Source organism: Rosa chinensis, chromosome 6 (assembly GCF_002994745.2).
Source record: "Rosa chinensis cultivar Old Blush chromosome 6, RchiOBHm-V2, whole genome shotgun sequence".
Lineage (NCBI taxonomy): Eukaryota > Viridiplantae > Streptophyta > Magnoliopsida > Rosales > Rosaceae > Rosa > Rosa chinensis.
Window position 1 is genome coordinate 69,088,811 of NC_037093.1, and position 22,186 is coordinate 69,110,996.

The 22,186-nt window shown below is 38.0% G+C and overlaps 2 protein-coding genes and 1 long non-coding RNA gene across 6 annotated transcripts; 1 reads left to right on the forward strand and 2 right to left on the reverse strand.

The window, feature by feature from the left end:
* Positions 1–1,924: 1,924 nt before the first annotated feature.
* Positions 1,925–4,385, reverse strand: LOC112171844 (endonuclease V; the record flags this gene model as incomplete). The annotated part of the gene is made up of 6 exons (XM_040508648.1): positions 1,925–2,119; positions 2,781–2,909; positions 3,023–3,139; positions 3,565–3,591; positions 3,927–3,989; positions 4,176–4,385. Coding segments are annotated over 6 exons (603 nt in total), but the record flags the coding sequence as incomplete, so codon positions are not given.
* A 2,316-nt stretch (positions 4,386–6,701) lies between these two features.
* Positions 6,702–11,090, reverse strand: LOC112173959. 3 transcript variants are annotated; one of them, XR_005801814.1, is made up of 6 exons: positions 10,630–11,090; positions 9,435–9,509; positions 8,813–9,008; positions 7,341–7,420; positions 7,115–7,178; positions 6,702–7,027 (listed from the first exon to the last, which is right to left on the reverse strand). It is a non-coding gene; the product is annotated as an uncharacterized LOC112173959 (long non-coding RNA). The 3 variants fall into 3 exon arrangements; XR_002925792.2 differs by having other exon boundaries at positions 6,702–7,178; positions 7,296–7,420; positions 10,630–11,088; XR_002925793.2 differs by having other exon boundaries at positions 6,702–7,178; positions 10,630–11,082.
* Positions 11,091–12,536: 1,446 nt separating this feature from the next.
* On the forward strand, positions 12,537–22,026 carry LOC112173451 (DDB1- and CUL4-associated factor homolog 1). 2 transcript variants are annotated; one of them, XM_024311075.2, is made up of 14 exons: positions 12,537–13,005; positions 13,293–13,371; positions 13,510–13,626; positions 13,773–13,952; positions 14,038–14,880; positions 14,972–15,069; positions 15,186–15,615; positions 15,709–16,311; positions 16,476–16,658; positions 16,749–17,282; positions 18,099–18,200; positions 18,385–18,503; positions 18,659–20,279; positions 21,166–22,026. In XM_024311075.2, exons 1-14 carry the CDS (start codon positions 12,737–12,739, stop codon positions 21,865–21,867), a joined length of 5,880 nt encoding a protein of 1,959 aa, XP_024166843.1. In that variant the 5' UTR covers positions 12,537–12,736; the 3' UTR covers positions 21,868–22,026. The 2 variants fall into 2 exon arrangements, with proteins under 2 accessions (XP_024166843.1, XP_024166842.1); XM_024311074.2 differs by having other exon boundaries at positions 13,773–13,951; positions 14,034–14,880.
* The last annotated feature ends 160 nt before the right edge of the window (positions 22,027–22,186 follow it).

Here is a 22,186-nt window from a genome sequence, read left to right on the forward strand (position 1 = left end):
TTTGGCCAAAATTTTATATTTTTATTTTCTTACCAAAATTTTTATGTGCAACTTTTGGGACTCTTGTTGTTGTTTTGTTAGTTATTGTTATTGAATTAGAATTTTGTTTTGTTAGTGATTGCGGTTGTCAAGCATTCTTGGGCAAGGGGCTCGCGGTGATTGGCTTCGTGGTAACTACGGCTCTACAGTTGGTTGCAAAACCAATTGATACTCTATACTGGCATTCGGTGCAATTCAAGAAGTACGTGTGTCTGCACTGGCACTGAGGAGACCTAGAGATGTGACTGCATTCCCACGCCGTTCATCATCTTTGGAGGGATAGTGGCCGCTGTGTTTACTACATGCCTGCTTCTCATTTTCAAGATGATCCGAGGTACCACTTACTGCAAATGGCTATCATTTCTTCTCTTGTTGTTCGCATGCCTTTTCGGTTGGTTAGCGTACACAACCACGCTTTGCCCGTTTTGGCCATTGGTGGTATGGGCGGACATTGGGGTGTGCGCTGCAGTTTGCTTATTGATGACTTTTTGCTGCTACCGGAGATTTTTACTTTCCCACTTCAACTAGGAGACTATTGATGCACCTACTTTTATATTATTTACTTGCTAAGTTATCTCAGTTTTAATATAGTTTAATGGCTACTAATTTCTAACCACATATTGGGTTTGATAAGCTTAATTATTGTAATATATAAGACCTTATCTTAATTTTGAAGCTAGTATTAGAGAAATAAATCTGACAACTACAAGCACAAGGTTACTGTCTTTCTTTTCTATTTCTTGCTTCATGTTGCTACAGAAACTTTCAATCTAGAGCTCTGATTGATCAAAGCATCAATTGGGGGGGGTACCGTAGGAAAAAAAAAAAAAAAAACCAGAAAAGTTACTCAGCAATGAAGTAATTTGAAAAGCTTTTCATAGTCCCTGAAAATAAATGCATATACCACTTAAAGAACAATAAATACAAACACCAAATGGATTCCTACATCGAAATACATGTTCTGATATTCCCTAAAAGAATTCCACAAGATTGTTCATATCTATCTTGAGCAAAACTATAGTGAAAGTCCTGATCAACTTTTCTCCCAATTGCTACAATCTTCAATCAAGGGATAGTTCCTGATGGTTGATTCCATTATTGCTTCTTTTCTGTCTAAATACAAAATTACGTCCACAATTATTACAACCATAAAATGAAATACTTTTTAGGTTCCTTTTGGTCATCGTTAGCACAACTTCAATAAGTATTGGGCGCCCAAAACTGAAATTGTGGTTTGCTCTGGTCCTCTGTAAAGTTTGTCCAAGCTTAAATGAAGCTTGAATGGATTAGACTGGATTGGTTTCTGACTCAATCATCATTCATGTATAAGATCAAAGTTCCGAAAGATAATTTGATATTGTAGTTAGGTTTTGGTGTACGTAGCAATCATATGCGGTAACTGTGTAAATTAAAGTTATGTTAAGAATTTGTTCATCTTATATATTATTCACAATAGATTTGTTTTGCTAAAATATTTACATAAACTTGTGCTAAAAAGTATCAGAGATTTTATTTTTGACACCTTATCCATTTATGTCATTATGTAGTCTCATACTAATTTTGTGTGACAATTTACCAAACACTTTGATATTAAGAATTTTAAAACACAGTTACCAAACACTTATCTAAGTTATTTTACAGCTGTACTTAAATTGTAAGGACAGAGAGCCCTAGCCGGCGTTGGTGTTTGCATGACGATATTAACTCTATATCCGTAAAACTTAAAATTGAATAAAGAAAAGTAAAAGAACAATAATCAAAGAATACGAGGGTTCACCCCGAGTTTATGGTGCATGAAGCGAGCCATTAAAATAAGCTCCAAGTCTCAACAGATATTCTAACATTGCATATGCTGGTGCAGCAGAAATGTTGCAGGCCCCTAAAATCACAAAAGTTTGCTTGGTTAACAATTGCAGTTTTCCCAATATATGAAAGCAACGCCAGCTATTTGATTTAAATTACGATTTGTAAAGTTCGGAACACCAGGTCCATGATTTGTAACTACCAGATTCTTGGGAGTGAATCATTTATAGATCTTCCCTTGATGCTTCCGAAGATATTCTCTAGATCTGATATCAGCCTGCCTCAATATCAGGAGGCTAGGAGGATGATGTTAAACATAATTTCTAATTTGAGAGATGATAACAGCATCAGATGACAAACATATTCTAGCAGTAAACAATCGGACTAGAAGACATCATATCTTCCATTTTGTGTCAACAACTGCCTTTTTAAAGAACAACCTTGAGCAACCAGACAACTTAAAATTAAGACCATGATATTTTCTGGACAACTTGTGAAAAAGTCTTGTGAAAGATTATCTCCATTCCAAATGTATACAATTAGTAAAATAACTTGTTCTAAGCTGTGCAGCCATTAAATTCATAATCAGAGAACCTAGGCTACATGCAGGTTTCTTCAACCAATGAAAAAGCAGCATGGCTACAATAGCATATTAATGAGACACTCGTTAGTGTATGCCTAAGCCCCTCACGCTATAACTATAATGCATGTAACTTCATTATATATGCGAATATTCATTTCACATCTAACAAAATAGCCAACAACCTGCATTAGAAATTAGAGACGCAAAGCAACAAGGATCCAGAAAAGGCATGATATCCATACCTATTTTCTACTTGGGGGTTTCATTAATAGGTCCACTGAATTACTGAGATATCACCATTATGAATATAAAAACAGTAAAAGCCAAATATTTCCAAAGTGTTTTCAGTTTTCACCTGCCGGATAGACTCTGGCACACGATACTTGCAAGTCATTTTTACAATTTTGATGGCAGTATCAAGCGAAATGCGGTCACCAATTGAAATAAATATAGGCTTCAAGCAGCCGTCTGTAGATCTCATTGCCTGGGACATAAAAGTAGAATGTGGTTCAAAATAGTTGAATCAAATGACAATTGGAACACAAGCATATCTGTACAGAATAGTTATGGTAGTTTTATATATGATTATATTCTTACCACTCCCCATATACGCCCTGAGCATCCTGTCAAAGTAATAAAATCTTCAGCACAGTCTTTTTTGGCTTTAAGAAGTTGCCTCACGCCAGATAGTGTTAGACCATCCACATGATGAAGCTGAAATATGGCACTCTATCATGACTTGAGTATATATCAAGATCAATTTCTAAAACTCAGACAAGCACAGAAAGCTCAAATCATGAAAGCAGATAAAGATTTACTGTCAGTATTTACATTATTTCCAATCTCAATAGTAGGTAGATTTGCTAGAATGCCAAAATGGTCAAAACCTACAAAGAAACCGTTTTATAATATTCTTCAGTTCTGTAAAGCTAATTGGCTTTAATCTATCATCTGAGTCATGCAAGATGAACTAACATGTTCCGGAAAGCTCTGTTGAGAAACTCCAGATCCTCAGATTAATCCTAGACCTCGAATTACATATAATAATAAAAGCAATTAAATAAGAAAAGAATGTAATTTAGCTTCATTTACAAAATGGCAAGCGTGTATTGCACAAGGATTTGTGTCAAAGGACTTGCCTCAAGGATGAAGTATTCCATTTCCATCTACCATTAGCAGCTGTAAACATTAGTTTTGTTATTTCCCTGAATTAAAATACTGGGCAATAGCAAATTCCACACCAAATAAAATAGTTTGTAAGATACCAACTTTGCCAAATTTGGCATAAGGTGAACATTCTATAATATACCTTTGGTAAGTGAAATATAGGGAAAATTTATACATCTACATCTGCATGTATGTAAACGTACGAACCCAAAATCAAAGTTTACATCTTTCTTAGGGGACTCAGATATCTGGCATCATAACTAACTCATCTAGCAAGACCGGTTATGAGGGCACACAAAACTAATGTAGTAGGAGGCAGTGCAAAGTAATTCACAAGTGGATAGGAAAGATTAGCACCGGCTTTCATCTTCTCCAAAAGCTCAAGAAGCACCGGGGCCTATGTCAAAATATAACACAAAATAGCTCAACCAAACAGTCAATCACATCAAACAAAATATATGCATAATATAGTCTTTGGTTCAAGCTATTGACATTCAAAATACAGATGCTTCAAGTTTTGGGATCAAAAAATAGTTGGAACATGATCATTGAGCTACTATAAACCAAACAAAAAGAACTAGACCTCTCTGAATGCAAGGAAGCCAGGAACATAAGGGACACTGAGGGTGAGAACAGAGTAATCTTCGTAAACAACTTGGAGGGTATGAATGTCCAAAACTACAAGAGTCCCACATGCCATAGATGGCTGTTCCTTTGAATAACTTATATCAACCCCACCCACATACTTCAACGCTTTCTCCTCTTGGTCACTTGTGGGTGGTGCAGTAGTAGATCACTCCATGGGAAATCATCTTGTGCAATTAGTTTTTGCTTCAGCTCATCTTGGGCCCTGAAATTTCTGGATGAATAAGACTGGGATGTAAAGACTAGAACTTGGAAAGAGTTTACTCTGCTTTGCCTACTCCATCCAAATCTTGTGTTGTGTTGAAGAAGCAGAAGAAGATGATGACTGCCGGCGTGTCGGATATACTTTCCATGTTCGGTAGACTTAGCAGTGAACGGTCTCATTCTCAGCATCAGTTTTTGACTTTTGTGGTCAGTGAATCGAACGTGAATGGAGGCGGTGAACGGGGCTGGGTCGTCAATAGTTACACATTCACACTAACCTCTTTTCTTTTTCTTCTTTAACCCAAAAAAAAAAAACACTATAGACAAGCCTCTAGAGCATCCATTGTTGATACTATCAAGTAGAGCAGCGGCAGTTGTGGAGTGAGGAAGGTCTCGAATATCGAGATTATAACCCCACTTTTGATCCTTTACAATTCCTATTTTAAAAGATGTGCTTAAACTTGTTATTTCAAAACATACTAGATGATGTCTCCCGCGCGATGCCGCGGGTTTTGCTTCCTAGGTTTATACATTTGTAAATTTGTTGTACAAAGCAGTTGCACAGAATTGATAGAATATAACAGCATACCTAGCTTATGGTCTATAATGATTTGCAAGCACTGATTTCATTGTAGCTTGGCTTGTCATTTGAATCATGAGCGAACGAAAACAAAAGCACCCTAGAGGACTGACCTTCCTTAATTCAAAGCTAGGTGGGAATACATATATGTAGTACAAAATCCACCAACTATACATTCTATTGCATAATTAAATCACGAAGTTTTGCACGTTGATTAGTTTCCTCTTACTTGAGACAACTTGCAGTCTCAGTTGGCCCAGCTTGCCTTGCCATCTCAATCAAGCAAATACGGTTGTAGAAAACACGTAGCGGTCCCATGTATCACAACTCATGTTCTGCAAAAGATAGGTATTGGAATTCTGGAGAAAAGGAAGACACATAAAGACTTAATAATGTTTATTGACCAATAGTCATACCAAGAAAAATCAAACGAAAATCAGGGTTTCAGGATTTTGTTCATTACTAATTCCATGTTTCGAGTGAATTACATTCAACCACAAATTTTCAGTACAAAAAACTACTTCCACAAATTTTCAGTACAAAAAACTACTTCCACAAATTTTCAGTACCAAAAACTGCTTCAGTAGGTATTCCTTTTGTTGCTTTAGTGTCATCTTCAAATGAGGTTTAGTCTAGACTTGATATTAATAACAGGAAATGGCAGTGTACTGCAGAAATTTGTATCCACCTTAACCTCTTGTTGGTCAAAACCAAACTGGTGCAGTACATTGAAACTAAATTGAGATAAAAGAACACTTTTAAATGAATTGAATGAAACTAAATCGTCTTTATTCTAAAGATAATCGAAGCAAACGCATCTATACTAAAATTGATTTTATGCAAAATAACAGTGATGAAGCAAATAGAATCGGACTTTGATCCAAGGTGACAAATATTTGTAACCTTTTGTTTAACTGCAGGGTCACTATAGCATGAAACCATTAATCTCAATGCTCAGATTATCCCAAACTATTACATACTAAATTCCCAAACCATAACATCCCCAACATACTAAACAAACTAATACCCGAGCTATTTAGTATTTTAGTTTGTTGCTTCTCCTCAGACCCGACCTCTCAAATCTAAAAATGTTTAAGTGGCAAACTTTCAAATTGAATGTTGACCTGGGTGATCCTATGCCCAACTTAGCAATGACTTTAACTTACAGATCCCTACTACCATATTAGATCTGCTTAGCAAACACATTTCATTACTCTGGAACACACTTAATGGCTTCCAAATTAAAGCAACCTAGCTTCTAATTGGAGGAATTGGATTTGAATAAAGTGCATGATCAGTAATTTAATTGTAATACACATATACTAATTGGTACAGTAAATCATAGAAAAGCCTTTTTGAAAGATCGCGTTCAAGTTTCAAGTTTTGAAAGTGCGATTGCAATTGAATCAGGCGATTTCAGAAGAGAGATAACACCATAACAGAGGTTAAAATAATTCCCCTTCATGTTGGGGGTATCAAAGAATAAAAACAGAAGTATCCAATTGAAATCAAGACTGAAACTTTAGTGTAGAATCCAATCCAAATCACCAAACCCATAAACTAAATGAGGAGAATCAACAAAATCTACTTACAGGAGACTTGTCCTTTCGACTTGAACAGCGGTCACAAACCTGAAAACTCCTCTCTGCAAATGGCGTAACCTTGATCAGTGTCCTGATGTAGTTAAAAGAAATGAGAAAGGGATCGACTGGGTCATTGGGTTAAGTAGTGATGAATGAAAATCAAAGAAGATTGAAATTTCGGAACCTCTCTCGCAAGACCCAGAAGACCTATATTTTCTCTCTGTCAATCGGTTAAATGGCAGGGTTGTAATAAAGAAACAATGAGGGGCAAAAATGTAAATCAATATAGGAGTTACTGTTCACGGGGAGATAGCGCTTTAGTATAGGTAACTAGAAAAAGCGTCCGCGCGTTGCTGCGGGTTTGGTTCCTTTTTCATGAATTTTATACGTAATAGATTGATAGTTTGACGAAGACAGAAAGTTCTGTTCCAGCTATAGAACACTTGATGAGTACAAAAAGGAAAAGAAATGCAAAGCAACAACAACCAAATACTGGGGGAGAAAATGCACCTATGTTACTAATAGCCTCCTCAAGTTGGAGTTGATATCAATGCTTCTCATTTGCTTCAATTTCCTGCAAAAGATGATGTTGGTAATCAGATCAAAAGTCAACAAATGTTGTGATGTTGAAATAAAGTAGAACATAGTAACAGCACTATCAACTTAAAGGTGCAACCCCCTACGGCCCTACCTATATAAATGAAGCCTTGCACTACATAATTAGCACAATTCTTACTCTTTAGAAGGTGACTTGACTTGCACATCCCATCTGCAGCTACACTCCCAGTTACTGACTTATTAAGTATTGTTTTTGCCCTGTCAACAACATGTAAAGCTTTTTTAAAAAGATGGTTCTCTCTGATTTACAGCTACATATTACTAAGATAAAGAAATGGCAGAAAGAACTCACGACACCTAATGGTCGTAATCTAAGCACGAATACAAATAACAAAAATGGTAAAACATAACAAAAGATCATCTCTTTCACACTTTATCCCTGCAAGTTGGAGCTGATCACAATCTACTACAATCCCAGAACAGATTTTCCAATAAGAAAGGTTCTTTCCAAACAAATCAACAGATTAACAACAAATGGAGACAACCCAGAAAAACTCTCACACACAATAGTGAACTTCTGTTGATTAACCAAGGACAAATACTTTCATCACTTCTGAAGCAGCAAAGCTTCAAATCAAAAAAGTAAAGCAAAGCCTTATACAAAGTAAACCATGAAAACAGATAAAGTCTACTCACATATGTAGTTTGTAACCCTCACCGATAGAGGCAGCAGTAGTAATATTAGATATAAAAAAAAAATAAAACCATTATATGAAGGAACACAGTTTTCTACTAGCAAGAGAAAATTCCATCATTATATAAGCTCTTTGGCTCTGCTTTTTGTGAAACTTAATATCCATCTAAGAGATAATCTATAAGTGACGATCAACATTGTCCTGTTTAGCTTGTGATTGTAGAGATAAACATGAACAACTAATCGCAGAATATCAACCTTGATATTATGTAATAATATCAACTTATTACCATCTATAGCTTTAAGACATATATAAACAGCTATTCCTTGGAGTAAGAAAATGACATGAACATCGAAAAATTGGCATTATCCTTCAAACTTGATAACAACATATAGCATTTATTTCTTTTCCATCTTTTATTTCTTTCTCTGGTCTGTACTTTTGGGGGTTGGCTTTTGTCCTCCCTTCTCTTTTTTGTATTTTTCTTTATTATTAATAAATAAAAAAAGGGGGACGGGCGGTGGGCTCCCATAGTGTAGTAGACCCTTCACCTTCGGGTTTGAGGGTGGGACTTGCTCCCTAAATCATCTATTTCCGAGGAGCTAATATCACCTCATCCCTTATTTTAATTATAAAAACAAAAAAAAACAAAAAAAAAAAACAACATATAGCATTTTAATTTCACCATCCATATTTGGGTTTGTTCCCAATACTTCATCATCTCAGTTTCCCCCTTCTCTAGGAAATAACTTTAGATGTTGACTTTTAAAATCAAAATATTCAACAATATTATCAAGAGAAAGCGTAATTAACAAACATATAAAACACTCATTTACGTTACAAAACAATCATTTACGTTAACAGAACCCTGGCATGTAAAGCAAATATCTTCATCATCAGATACCCAAGTATGTTGATCCTTTGATCAGTGGCCTATCATGAGGTGAGTGCATACCTGTTTGAAGATTGCGGAAAACTTATTCAATAGATCTCGAATCCTCTTTGCAGCAGCGGCTTCCCTACGTGATGCATCTTGCTGCTGCTTCTTAATTGTATTAAAATGTTTCTTTGTCTTTCTCCTTCGAAGTGGTTGGTTGCAGACTGCCTTTCCTCAAGTAATACTGCTCGACCTCGTTCACTCTTTTCTCAAGCTGCAAATCCACCACAAACTAATCAATCCAAGAAATGCAAAACTGTTTAATTGAAGAGTAAATCATAAAGACAACGGTTTATATAGAGATAGAGATATATAATAGCTGACAAAAAAGGCGACAGCAGCTATAATTATTGGCACATATGCTAATAATTAATAAATATAATTAAAACTTTCTCATAGAAATTATCTACATGGTACTTATTCACCTGCTTGTTGTCTGGAAATTTCTCACAGTTAAAGCATATGCTCACTAATCTGAGTTGTACACTTCTACCAGAAGAGGCTCTAGCATTTTGAGAAGTAATTTTTAAAAATGGCGACAGATAACACATGTGTGTACATATGCAGAATTAATAACAATAAGATATTATCCTAACAAAGAACTTCCCATAGCATTTGTCATTATTCAGAACCTACTCACCCTTCAAATAAAGGAAAAAGTATTATATCCAGGTTATCTAATCATTCTAATGCCTCCCTTTTGTCATCGTTGTTCCTGCAAATAGGACAGGTATGAGTGCATAGCAAAAGGTCCAAAAATAAATAATCATCCACAGTAAAAAGAGCAAGAGGCAAGAGTTATGACCAGCTCTACCCCAAGAGAAGGACAACACTGCATCAAAGGAAACGAAAAGCAACAATCCAAAAATTAAGAGTCCAAAGCAGTACTGCCACCTACTGTTCCTGTTATTGAAATCCCTAGATAATGTTATGTTACTACAATGAAAACAGAAAATTGAAAGACAAGTTAAAAAAATCTAGATAAAATGCTTCCAAAGGTCATCTCAAACATTCAAAATCAAATGGAACAGTCTGAGCAGATTAACAATTATATACTCGGTTACTGTGTGCCATGCAAAATCAAGACATTCTAAAGCATTTGCCACTTCTATTTGCAGCATTTCTTAAACACTTTAAGCAAGTTCTAACTCATAGGCACTTTCACTAATAACAGAATTCCAAGGATAACTTACATAATAATATATGTGTGGAGGAAGAAGCACACATCAAAAATTAATCTTTATCAACCAGATAAAAATCCAACAAACTAATCCTTCTCCTCTGTTACTTCATTCAGTAAATACTAAATATTTGTTGAAGAAAGAGGTTCTATCCAAAAGCAATCAGTCCAGATTCTCAATTTAGGATTATCGATCAATGTGTGGAAACATAGATTCTCTAGCTGATGCTTTATCAATTGCATGCTCAACATCATGATGCAGTTACATGTTCCTTTTTGATTAGTGAGTATTTAGTATATATAATTTGGTGGAGAAGGATTTTTGAGGTCAAATTGATTTTCATGTATTTGTTACAAAATAATGAAAAGCATTTTCTCTGACTCTCATTGATCGATATATATATATATATATATATATATATATATATATATATTCTTCAGATTTTCATATTTCTGCACTATGTTTTCAAAGTCAAAAACTATACAGTTGAGCTTGAAGTGCTATCAGTTAATATCTGTCTTTCCATCTGGTAAAGAAAAAGATGCAGGTCTTTCTCTATTTCAATTCTACATAAATCAATAGCCAAAGACAGACAAAAGCAATTACTCCGCGATCACAATCGGCCATCAGTTAATATTCACAGTCATCACTCACCGCGCCTTGGCGTTACTCTTCAACAGTGCTATAACTCGGATCCTTAACCGAATCATCGGAATCGTATTCCGGGTAAGCAAGGTCTTCACCTCACCTCTGAGGAAAGCAATCGCACTGCCCAAACGATAAATCAGCAACATATGAATTTTTGCACTGATATTGAAGAAATCAAGCCAATGCCTTTGATAATGAAGAGATCGTGCGTTGTCTGTCTTCGACGAACCTCAATTACTCATTGAGTGATTTAAAGAGCGTAACGGCTCAGCAACATCACCACCCTTCATTTTCTCTCTCATCAGCCCTGCTTGGAATAGTGAATTTCAAGACCTCCATCACAGAAACACACCTCTCTCTCTCTGTCAATCCATCGTTCTTGATAATTGATCTCTCTGGATTGTTCTGGCAGCGCCAATGAGAAGGTTATAGATGAAAGAAAAAAAGAAAGGGCAAAACCGTCATTTAATCTCCACCACAATGAACACTGAGCTGACCGTCCTTAGGTATTTGGATACATACATCCAATAACTGATATGAGCCTCTAAATAATATAGTATTGTTTACGTAACTAGTTGAAGTCCTAGCCTTTTCTAAAGTCGATGGTATATATATATATATATATATATATATATATATATATATATATAGTCCTAGCCTTTTCTAAAGTCGATACTCGATAGTATATATATATATATATATATATATATATATATATATATATATATATATATTACGAAATAAAATCTCTAGCACAACCCTTTTCCGGCTAATCCAAACAGAATGTTAGGGACACATATAGAGGAAGACAATTAAACCAAACACATCTTATTATTAGCAACATGACTTAAAGAAGCAATATGATCTGCAACAAAGTTTATTTCCCGATAGATATGTCTGAAAAGATTTGCATAAAATTGCACCGCCATACTTTTAATATCTACTACTAGTGGTTGAATAAGGAACATCACTTTTGCCATTGATGCAATCGCAATCAATCAAGGTTTTAAAATCCCCTTCAACATATAGATTAGAATAGTTCAAATGAAGAGCAACTTTCAAACTATTACAGAGAGCAGTAGCCTCAACCACAATCACACTTGTAGAACTAATATTCTCATAGGTAGCAAAAAGAGGATTACCATCACCATTGCCGATCACAAAACCAATGGAAGTAGCACCATTTCTCACAGAATCATCAAAGTTAAGCTTAACAGAGCCATGGGGGTTGCCAGTTAATATGAAAGTACTTAAAAAATTTAAAATTAACTTGACGGTAATTAGTTCTTAGAACAGCAACTTAGTTTTCCTATAAAGAAATCATGAATCAGAATTAGATTCACTTGTCTTTAATAAATATAGACTAGAAGGAAAACACACACTATGTGTGTGCATTTAATTTTAAAAAGCATTTTAAAATAATGAAACCAATTTTTAGTAGTTGAATATGGAGAACGAAGTTAGTAGGTGACAGTTTGGGAAAGCAGATAGACATTATCTTTATTTTTTTTTCTTTTGTAATTTATAGCTTTATCCTTGCATTTTTAAACTTTCTTAAACTTTTTTAATATTTGAGGGCTATTTCAGAATGTTTTGGCTAATAAATTCTGTTCTCTTAATAATAGTATAAATTAATTTTAACTTTATTTGGCAAAGATTTTTCCTTTTTTTCGGTCCGACTATTGCAAGATTTTAGGTATTTTAAAATTTCGAAAACATTTTTGGCAAAATATTTTATAACATAGAGTTAGCGGGCCGTCAGACCAGGCCCGGTTCACAAAAACGCCCGGTTAGGGTAGGGTTCGAAACAATCGGGTCGGGTATTTCCGGAAATTTCCGACTCGACCTCCTCTATTTTTCACACTGTGTGTGTGTGTGTGTCTCTCTCTCTCTCTATATATATAGCCCAACCAACACTGCGCAACGACGATTTGGTTCTTCTCCTTTCTTGTTTTTCGCTCTGTAACCTCTCCACCTATATAAATACGAACCCCTGAAAAACCTAGAAACATATAAACAAGTACATACACATAGATACCACCATATACATCATCATAATCAATCTTTGATTTTCATTTTGCGCGATTCTCTATAATTTTCTCTATCTCTGATCATGGAGGCCGCCATGGACGACGAGCTACAGACCCAGGGCCAGGGCCAAGGCCAAGCCGCGCCACCAGCTCCGCCGCCTCCCCCGGCGCCGGAATCGCAGGCAGGCGAGGAGCCGGAGGAAGACGACGAAGACGAGGAGCCGAAGAATGAAGACGATGAAATGGTGGCCAAGGCTCAGAAGCTCATGGATAAGATTATTGCTTCGCCTGATAACCCCAGCCCCACTGTTCTTCACGCCCTCGCTTCACTTCTGGAAACGCAGGAGAAACGGTAATTTTTGTTCACTCTTTATGCTTGGGCACTGTTGTTCAATTCGAGTTTACTTCACTAATGATAATGAGGCTTTGGATTAATCTTTATGCTGCGGATTTTTAAGGCATTGTGTGTGTTATGTCATTGCAAGCCATGTTCAGCTTAACTGTTTAATAGACTTTACAGAACTGAACAACATCTTAGTTGTTGCATGAAACTTTACTCGACGCTTTTGTCAACACATTCTAATCTTTTTTGGCACATACATTTTGAAATTTACCTATTGAATCGTTATATATGTTTAGATACATGGAGGAGAGTGGTCATTCTTCCAGCAATGGTCGTGCTTCTCATAACATTGGACGGCTAGGGAACTTGGTTCGGGTAACTAGTTTTGGCTTGTGGTTCCCTTTTTTATTCTATCTTCTCGGGATGGGGTCCAAGGGGGTGACTTGGGGAAGGTTGCTTTATCATTTGCAGCAAATTTTGGCCTAATTGTTGTTCATTTTCTCTCTTTCCCAGGAACATGATGACTTCTTTGAATTAATATCTGCCAAGTATTTGTCAGATACGAGATACTCTGCGTCCGTCCAGGCAGCTGCTGCAAGGCTGTTTCTGAGCTGTTCACTGACTTTGATTGTAAGTTTGAGTTTCACTTACCTTTCACCCTCCTTAGAAAACGTAACATCTTATAATGTTTAATATCAATATTTACTCTCTTTTTCCCCCCTTAGGAAAAGTAACATCTTCTAATGTTTAATATCGATCTTCTGAATGTGTTACAGTATCCTCATGTTTTTGAAGAAGACGTTTTGGAGAAAATAAAGGACTGGGTGATGGATGAGACTTCCAGTATCTCGGTCGAATACCAGAACTGGAAGCATGATTTGGGAGGAAAGGAGGTCTCAGATTTTGAAATGCTGAAGACATATTCTACTGGACTTCTTGCTGTTTGTTTGACTGGGTATGCTTCTATAGTCCTTTGATCCTCATCTTATTTGTATTGATTAGTTTTGTTCACATATCTTAAATCTTGTTGATTCCAGGGATGGTCAAGTAGTGGAAGATGTGTTGACGTCCGGATTGTCAGCCAAACTTATGCGTTATCTTCGTGTCCGTGTTTTGGGGGAGTCAAGTATTAGTCAGAAGGATTCTAGTCATTTAACAGAGACTAAAAACACCTCTGGTGTAAGAGGTAGAGATGAAGGTCGGGGTAGGGTTCGGCAGGTTCTGGAAACAACTCATTTTGATGATCCAAGGGTAACAAGTGAGAGATGCTTGGAGGACCAGACTGTTGAAGGGAACCAGGACAGAAGTATCTGTAGGCAAGCGTTTGGAGGAGAACGTTGGGTTGATGGTGGAGAACCACCTGATGGAATGGATGAAGGGGTTGAGATCAATGATGTTGATGGCAGTGATTCTCGTGATTTACGTGATGGGAAACAAAAATTTGGTGATTTTGATGAAAATGGGAGAGATGACTCCTCAAGGCGCAGACCTAACCGTGGATGGGCACGATCTAGAGGGAAGGGAAGGGCAAACGAAGGTGGTGTAGAAAATGAGCAGCTGTTGACCTCACCCGGATCTGCTATTCGGTTGGGACAGGGGCGAAGCTTTAGAGACAAGAGTACATCAAAGAATTCAGACGTGAAAAAAATATCAGATTCTAGGAAGTGTTTGGGCAGGAATGCTTCTGATGTTTTGTTTCTGGAAAGAGAGGATAATGATGAGTGCTTCCAGGATTGCACAGTTGGAAGTAAGGATATCTCTGATCTAGTAAAAAAAGCAGTTCGAGCTGCAGAAGCTGAAGCTAGAGCAGCCAATGCACCTGTAGAAGCCATCAAAGCTGCTGGTGATGCTGCTGCGGAAGTTGTCAAATGTGCAGCTTTAGAGGTATGAAAACTCTCTCTCTCTCTCTCTGTTAACTCTTTTTTGTTTTTTTGTTTTTTTTTTCACCTCAGTTCTTTGCCACTTGACTACTCAGGAATTCACAACTACAAACAACGAAGAAGCTGCAGTTTTGGCTGCTTCAAGAGCAGCATCTACTGTAATTGATGCCGCCAATTCAATTGAAGCTCTAAGGTACTTTTTTGTTCTTGATGCACTGAATTTGGAGTGAGAAAAGGCTGTATCATGATATTATACAGACATTAGATGAGTAGAATGCAAGATATTAACTTGTTGTTTCCGCTGATCAGTGCGAATGCAGTAAATACCTCTGGTAGTGCTGAACCAATAACTTCAAGCTCCGAACCCCAAAACCATGAAGATGTTGAAGAATACTTTATTCCGAGTGTTGAATCCCTTGCACAGTTGAGAGAAAAATACTGTATTCAATGTCTTGAGTCTCTTGGAGAATATGTTGAAGTTCTTGGACCTGTATTGCATGAGAAGGGAGTAGACGTATGTCTTGCCTTGTTGCAACGAAATTCAAGACATAAAGAACCGTCGAAGGTCGCAATGCTTTTGCCTGATGTAATGAAACTCATATGTGCTCTGGCTGCTCACCGGAAATTTGCTGCATTGTTCGTGGATAGGGGTGGCATGCAGAAACTGCTTGCTGTCCCTAGAGTTGCTCAAACGTACTTTGGCCTTTCTTCTTGCTTATTTACGATTGGTTCGCTGCAGGTAATGACGTGTGCTGTGATCTTTACTTGTCAGCAGTATTATAATCAAGTGTTCTTGCATTGTTGTTATTAACCATTTCTTGTTCTGTTTCAGGGTATAATGGAGCGTGTATGTGCTCTTCCCTCAGACCTGGTTTACCAGGTGGTTGAGTTGGCTCTCCATCTTCTTGAGTGCTCACAGGATCAAGCCAGGAAAAATACAGCCTTATTTTTTTATGCTGCATTTGTTTTCAAGGCAGTTCTTGATGCTTTTGATGCTCAGGATGGCTTACAGAAAATACTGGGCCTTTTAAATGATGCTGCATCAGTAAGATCTGGAGTAAATTCTGGGACATTAGGACTCTCGACATCAGGCTCACTTCGAAATGATAGGTCACAGACAGAAGTTCTGACCTCATCAGAGAAACAGATCGCTTATCACACCTGTGTTGCTTTGCGTCAGTACTTTAGAGCTCATTTGATTTTGCTTGTGGATTCTCTTCGTCCAAATAAAAACAGTCGAAGTGCGGCTCGAAATCTTCCTAGTGTAAGGGCAGCTTACAAGCCACTTGACCTTAGCAACGAAGCTATTGATGCAGTATTTCTGCAGTTACAGAAGGACCGGAAACTCGGTCCTGCATTTGTAAGAACTCGTTGGCCTGCAGTTGATAGGTTTTTGGGATATAATGGACATATTACCATGTTGGAGTTATGCCAGGTATACTGGTTTCTGTATCTCTCTCTTTAAAATTTTCCAACAAAGAATATACAGAGGTTTCCCACCCTTGCCACTTGAACTTCCCATATGTTCCTTTTTCTTTATTAATCCCTATACATTCTAACTTTATGGTTCTCTGTTTTTTTTGTTTTTGTTTCCTGCAGGCCCCACCTGTTGAGCGCTATCTACATGATTTACTTCAATATGCATTGGGTGTTCTGCACATTGTTACATTGGTACCTAGCAGTCGCAAGATGATTGTGAATTCAACATTAAGCAACAATCGTGTTGGTATAGCAGTTATATTGGATGCAGCAAGTGTTAATGGTAGTTATGTGGACCCCGAGGTAGAGGCATTCTATATGACCCTATTTCTCAATTTGATGGCAGTCTTTCTTTTTGTGCTGTTTTGACAGTTATGTTTATGTATTTTTCAGATCATTCAGCCAGCTCTAAATGTGTTAGTCAATCTCGTTTGTCCTCCACCTTCAATCAGCAACAAACCACCTTTACTTGCACAAAGTCAGCAGTCTGTTTCTGCCCCAACCTCAAATGCCCTTGCTATAGAGACTAGAGAGAAAAATACTGAACGTAATGTCTCAGATCGAGCTGGGGAATCAGCTGTTGTAGATCGAGGCAGTGTAGCAGCACTGGGTACTGGTACACAGTCAAACAGTAGCAATGCACTATCCTCTACCCCCACAGCAACTTCTGGATTGGTGGGGGATCGCAGGATATCTTTAGGAGTTGGGGCAGGTTGTGCTGGGCTTGCGGCACAACTGGAGCAAGGCTATCGGCAAGCAAGAGAGGCTGTTCGCTCCACCAACGGTATAAAGGTTCTGCTGCATCTTCTCCAACCACGCATATATTCACCTCCTGCCGCACTCGATTGTCTACGTGCGCTTGCCTGCCGAGTCCTTCTTGGTTTAGCGAGAGATGATACAATTGCACACATATTGACAAAGCTCCAGGTAACTAACTTCCATGTAGACTGATGTAGCCAGCCAGAGACAAATTGAGTTCTTATGTTGTACATTCTTCTCTTTGATGTGGACTCTACCTTCACCTGAAAAGATAAGATTCAAATATTTGAAATTGATTGCTATCCAGTTGAACTAGTTGGTGGCTGGGAACCCTCCTGTTTGACTACTGATGTCACGGATTTATAAATTAAAAACATATTATACAGAAAAAAAAAGCTCATGCTCGTCTCTTTTACTGTGTATATTTATCTATTTATCTTGTCTCTGGTTGATTCTCTTTGCTGCTTAAGGTTCACTTCGAACAGTTCACTGCCATTATTGAAATTCTTAGCTCTATGGATTTATTTGTCATGAGCCTTTTTCTTTTGTATTTTATTTAGGAAGAATATCACAAATGGTCACTCACTTTTTAAATATATCACTATGGTCACTTAACTTTAACTCTGTTATTCACTTTAGTCACTCCGTTAATTTTTTTCATTAAAAAAACTGTATTTGCCACAATATCAAGGATATTTTCGTCCGACCAATTGTGAAAAATTGAGAAATATGAATGGGAATGATTGGGAGAAGTGATTAAAGTGAGACAAAATGCACATTTGGTGACTAAAGTGATTGACAGAATAATAGCTGAGTGGCCAAAGTGATATACTTGAAAATTGAGTGACCAAAGTGTCGAATGAGTCATAGTTGAGTGACTATTTGTGAAATTCTTCCTTTTATTTATTTATTTATTTATTTCTTATCATTTCATTTTATTTCCTACTACTAACTGCCACATGATGTTGCCACATGATGTTCTAGGTTGGAAAGAAACTATCAGAACTAATTCGAGATCAAACACAAGGAGCTGAGCAAGGCAGGTGGCAATCTGAACTTTCACAGGCAGCAATCGAGTTAATGGCGGTAAGCAATTGGTGATTGCACACATATTTGATTTTATCTCTGAAAATCAGTTGTAAAAAGGATATAGGGTCGTGGATTATAATTACTTTACTTTATATGGAAAGGACGTATTGGTTGCATTTAGTTCACTTTTAGTTTTTAGTCTAAATGTATGAAACATGATTATATTATTTTTTGGGTGTAGATTGTGACGAATTCTGGACGTGCTAGCACATTGGCTGCCACTGATGCCGCTATGCCAACTTTGAGGCGCATAGAACGGGCAGCTATAGCTGCTGCCACTCCTATCACTTACCATTCCAGGTATTTGGCAATTTCTGGTATAATGCCCCAAGAAGAGCTGATTATCTATATATTTTTTGGCAATTGATTATCTACTTTATTTAATTTGATGGCTTTTCTTTTTGTCTTCTGATTATTTTCCTTTTCCCCTTGGGTTTACACACTTGAAATTTCAGGGAGCTTTTGCTTCTAATACATGAACACCTACAGGCATCTGGTTTGGCCACAACAGCTGCTTCACTGCTAAGAGAGGCCCAGTTGATGCCTTTGCCATCCTTGGCTGCCCCCTCATCTCTTGTTCATCAAGCTACACAAGAAGCCTCATCTCTGCAGCTTCAGTGGCCCTCTGGTCGCACCCCTATTGGATTTCTTACCAACAAATCAAAGATAGCAAGGGAGGAGGATTCAAGCTTGAAATGTGATTCTTCTGTCTCATACTCAAAGAAAAAACCTTTGATTTTCTCTCCAAGTTTTTGTCTTCAGTCAAGGAATCCGTTCCAGTCCCATGACTCTCACCCAACATTGGCCACAAATGTCTTAAGTGCATCGAAAGAGTTATCTGCACCTGCAAATGCATCAGAAGCTCCGTCAGATATCCTGCCGAAACCTAGTATTGATACAGAGTACCAGTGTAAGACACCCATCCTGTTGCCGATGAAAAGAAAGTTATCCGAGTTAAAGGATCCTGGATGTTTGCCATCATCTGGGAAACGCATCCACACCGGGGACCAGGGATATCGGTCTCCAATTTTTCCCACACCCAATATTGTGCGGAAAAGCGGTCTACTAACTGATCTGGCTGGGTTCTCTAGTCCTACTTCCAACATGAGAGATCAACATTGTCGATCCACACCTGCTTGTTTTTCATCAGAGTACCTGGATGATAACCAGTATGGTAATTCTAGTGTAGGTCTGGCAACACCATCCTCCCAACTTGGGCTTCAAAACGACCCTCAACCAAGCAACCCAGAAAGATTGACTCTGGACTCTTTGGTTGTTCAGTATCTGAAGCACCAGCATCGCCAGTGTCCTGCCCCTATAACCACTCTTCCACCACTGTCCCTTTTACAGCCACATGTTTGTCCCGAACCAAGACGAACCCTTGATGCCCCTTCAAATGTAACTGCCCGGCTTGGCACCCGTGAGTTCAGAAGTATGTATGGTGGGGTGCATGGAAACCGCAGGGATCGTCAGTTTGTTTACAGTAGATTCCGGCCATGGCGGACTTGTAGGGATGGTACTGGTACCCCTTTGACATGCATCTCTTTTCTCAGTGACACTGCTCATATTGCAGTAGGCAGTCATGGTGGAGAGCTCAAAATTTTTGATTCCAATAGCAGCAATGTATTGGAGAGTTGTCCAAGCCACCAGTCTCCTGTAACGCTTGTTCAGACATATCATTCAGGTGAAACCGAATTGGTGCTGTCTTCTAGTTCAGAAGATGTGAGGTTGTGGGATGCATCTACAGTCTCATCTGGGCCAATGCATTCATATGAAGGGTGCAAGGCTGCAAGATTTAGCAATTCTGGGGATGTTTTTGCAGCCCTATCATCAGAGCTGGCGCAAAAAGAAATTCTAATATATGACATCCAAACTAACCGGTTGGAATCAAAACTGTCAGATACAGCTTCTAGCACGGGACGTGGACATTCATATTCTCATATACACTTCAACCCTTCAGACACAATGCTGCTCTGGAATGGTGTCCTATGGGACAGGCGGGTTTCCAGCCCTGTTCATCGTTTTGATCAGTTTACGGATTATGGGGGTGGTGGCTTCCATCCTGCTGGGAACGAGGTATGTTGACCCCTTCAACTGCCTCATAATAGGGGATAAGTATGTAGGCATATTATAAATTGGATCGGTATGCTTTCATCACCTCTTTTTTAACTGCATCAGGTTTTATTTTGGCCAGGATAACAACAATATGAATTGAGAATCAATATTTGCTCTCCCACATTTCTTTGATCAAAGATATGAAATGAGATGTTGTGTACTTAATGTAGGTGGAATTTTCCATGTCAATATTTTCATGCATTCTATGAAGGGCAACCTTTATAAATGTGTAATAGAACATGGGAATAATTGAATCCTGTGTAGTACTTGATGGGCTTTTGTTGGTGTAAACCTTTTTCTGAATTCTCTTTGATGTCTTTTTATATCATGAGCTAATATTTACCCATTTTTTCTTGGTTGTTTCCTTTCTGAATTCTGATACATTTCTTCTTGGTATCGCAGTCATGTTTGTTGTTGGAGGCTGAAATTGGCACCCGTCTTTTACAAAACCCCCTCCCTCCCCCTCTCCTCCTCCTCCATGAGCATTCTTTCAACGGACATGTGCATGGAGGGGGTTGTGGTTTGTAAAAAAGGGGGTGCCAATTTCACTCCCCTTGTTATTTCATGAGCTAATAATTTACCATTCTTGGTTGTTTTGTTTCTGAATTCTGATACATTTCTTCTTGGATCTTTGCAGTCGTGTTTGTTATTTCATGAGCTTTCTGAATTCTGATACATTTCTTCTCGGATCTTTGCAGTCATGTTTGTTATTTCATGAGCTTTCTGAATTCTGATACATTTCTTCTTGGATCTTTGCAGTCATGTTTGTTATTTCATGAGCTAATATTATACCATTTCTTCTTGGTTGTTTTATTTCTGAATTCTGATACATTTTTTTTCCCAACAGGTGATTATAAACTCTGAGGTCTGGGATCTCCGGAACTTTAGACTCCTCCGAAGTGTACCTTCTTTAGACCAAACTACAATAACTTTTAATGCCCGTGGTGATGTAATTTATGCAATCCTCCGGAGAAATCTTGATGATGTAATGTCGGCAGTGAATACCCGTCGCGTAAAGCATCCTCTCTTTGCTGCTTTCCGCACGGTGGATGCGGTTAACTACTCGGACATTGCCACGATTCCGGTTGATCGTTGTGTCCTCGACTTTGCAACAGAGCCAACTGATTCATTTCTTGGGCTGATCACAATGGATGACCAAGATGAGATGTTTGCTTCTGCTAGGGTTTATGAAATTGGTCGCCGAAAGCCGACAGATGATGATTCTGATCCTGATGATGCCGAGAGTGAAGAGGACGATGATGATGAAGAAGACGACGACGATGCGGATATGGACACTTTACTAGGCCCTGATCTTGACGGGGATGATGATAGTGATATGAGTAATGATGATGATGATGATGATAGTGGGAGCGACCTTGATGAGGATGATGAGGGAGATTATATGATGGATGGGGACTTTGATGGAGGAGGTGGAATGCTTGAGATTTTGACAGACGGTGAGGAAGATGACGATGACAGTGATGGACTGGTTGAATCCTTTAGCAGTGGTGATGAGGAAGATTTTGCAGGCCATGGTTTCGGTTATTAACTGTAACATACGTATCATCTGAGTGATTAGATCGGTGCTAGTAGTTGAGAGCAGATGATGTAATTATGATCTTTTTGAGTTTTCCCTCGATTTGTTCACTAATGAGAAAAGGCGTAGCTTCATTCATCATTTATACATCAATCTCACACCTTTCTTTTATCTTTGGGGTTGTTAATCCTGGGTTGAGATTTTATACTGCTGACTCTACTTACAGGCCAATATTGGTACTTTAAAGGTCTCACTAAACCAACAGAGAACAGTACCAGCGTGAACAGTGAACCCATCTTTGGTATATAGTAAATATATATATATATATATA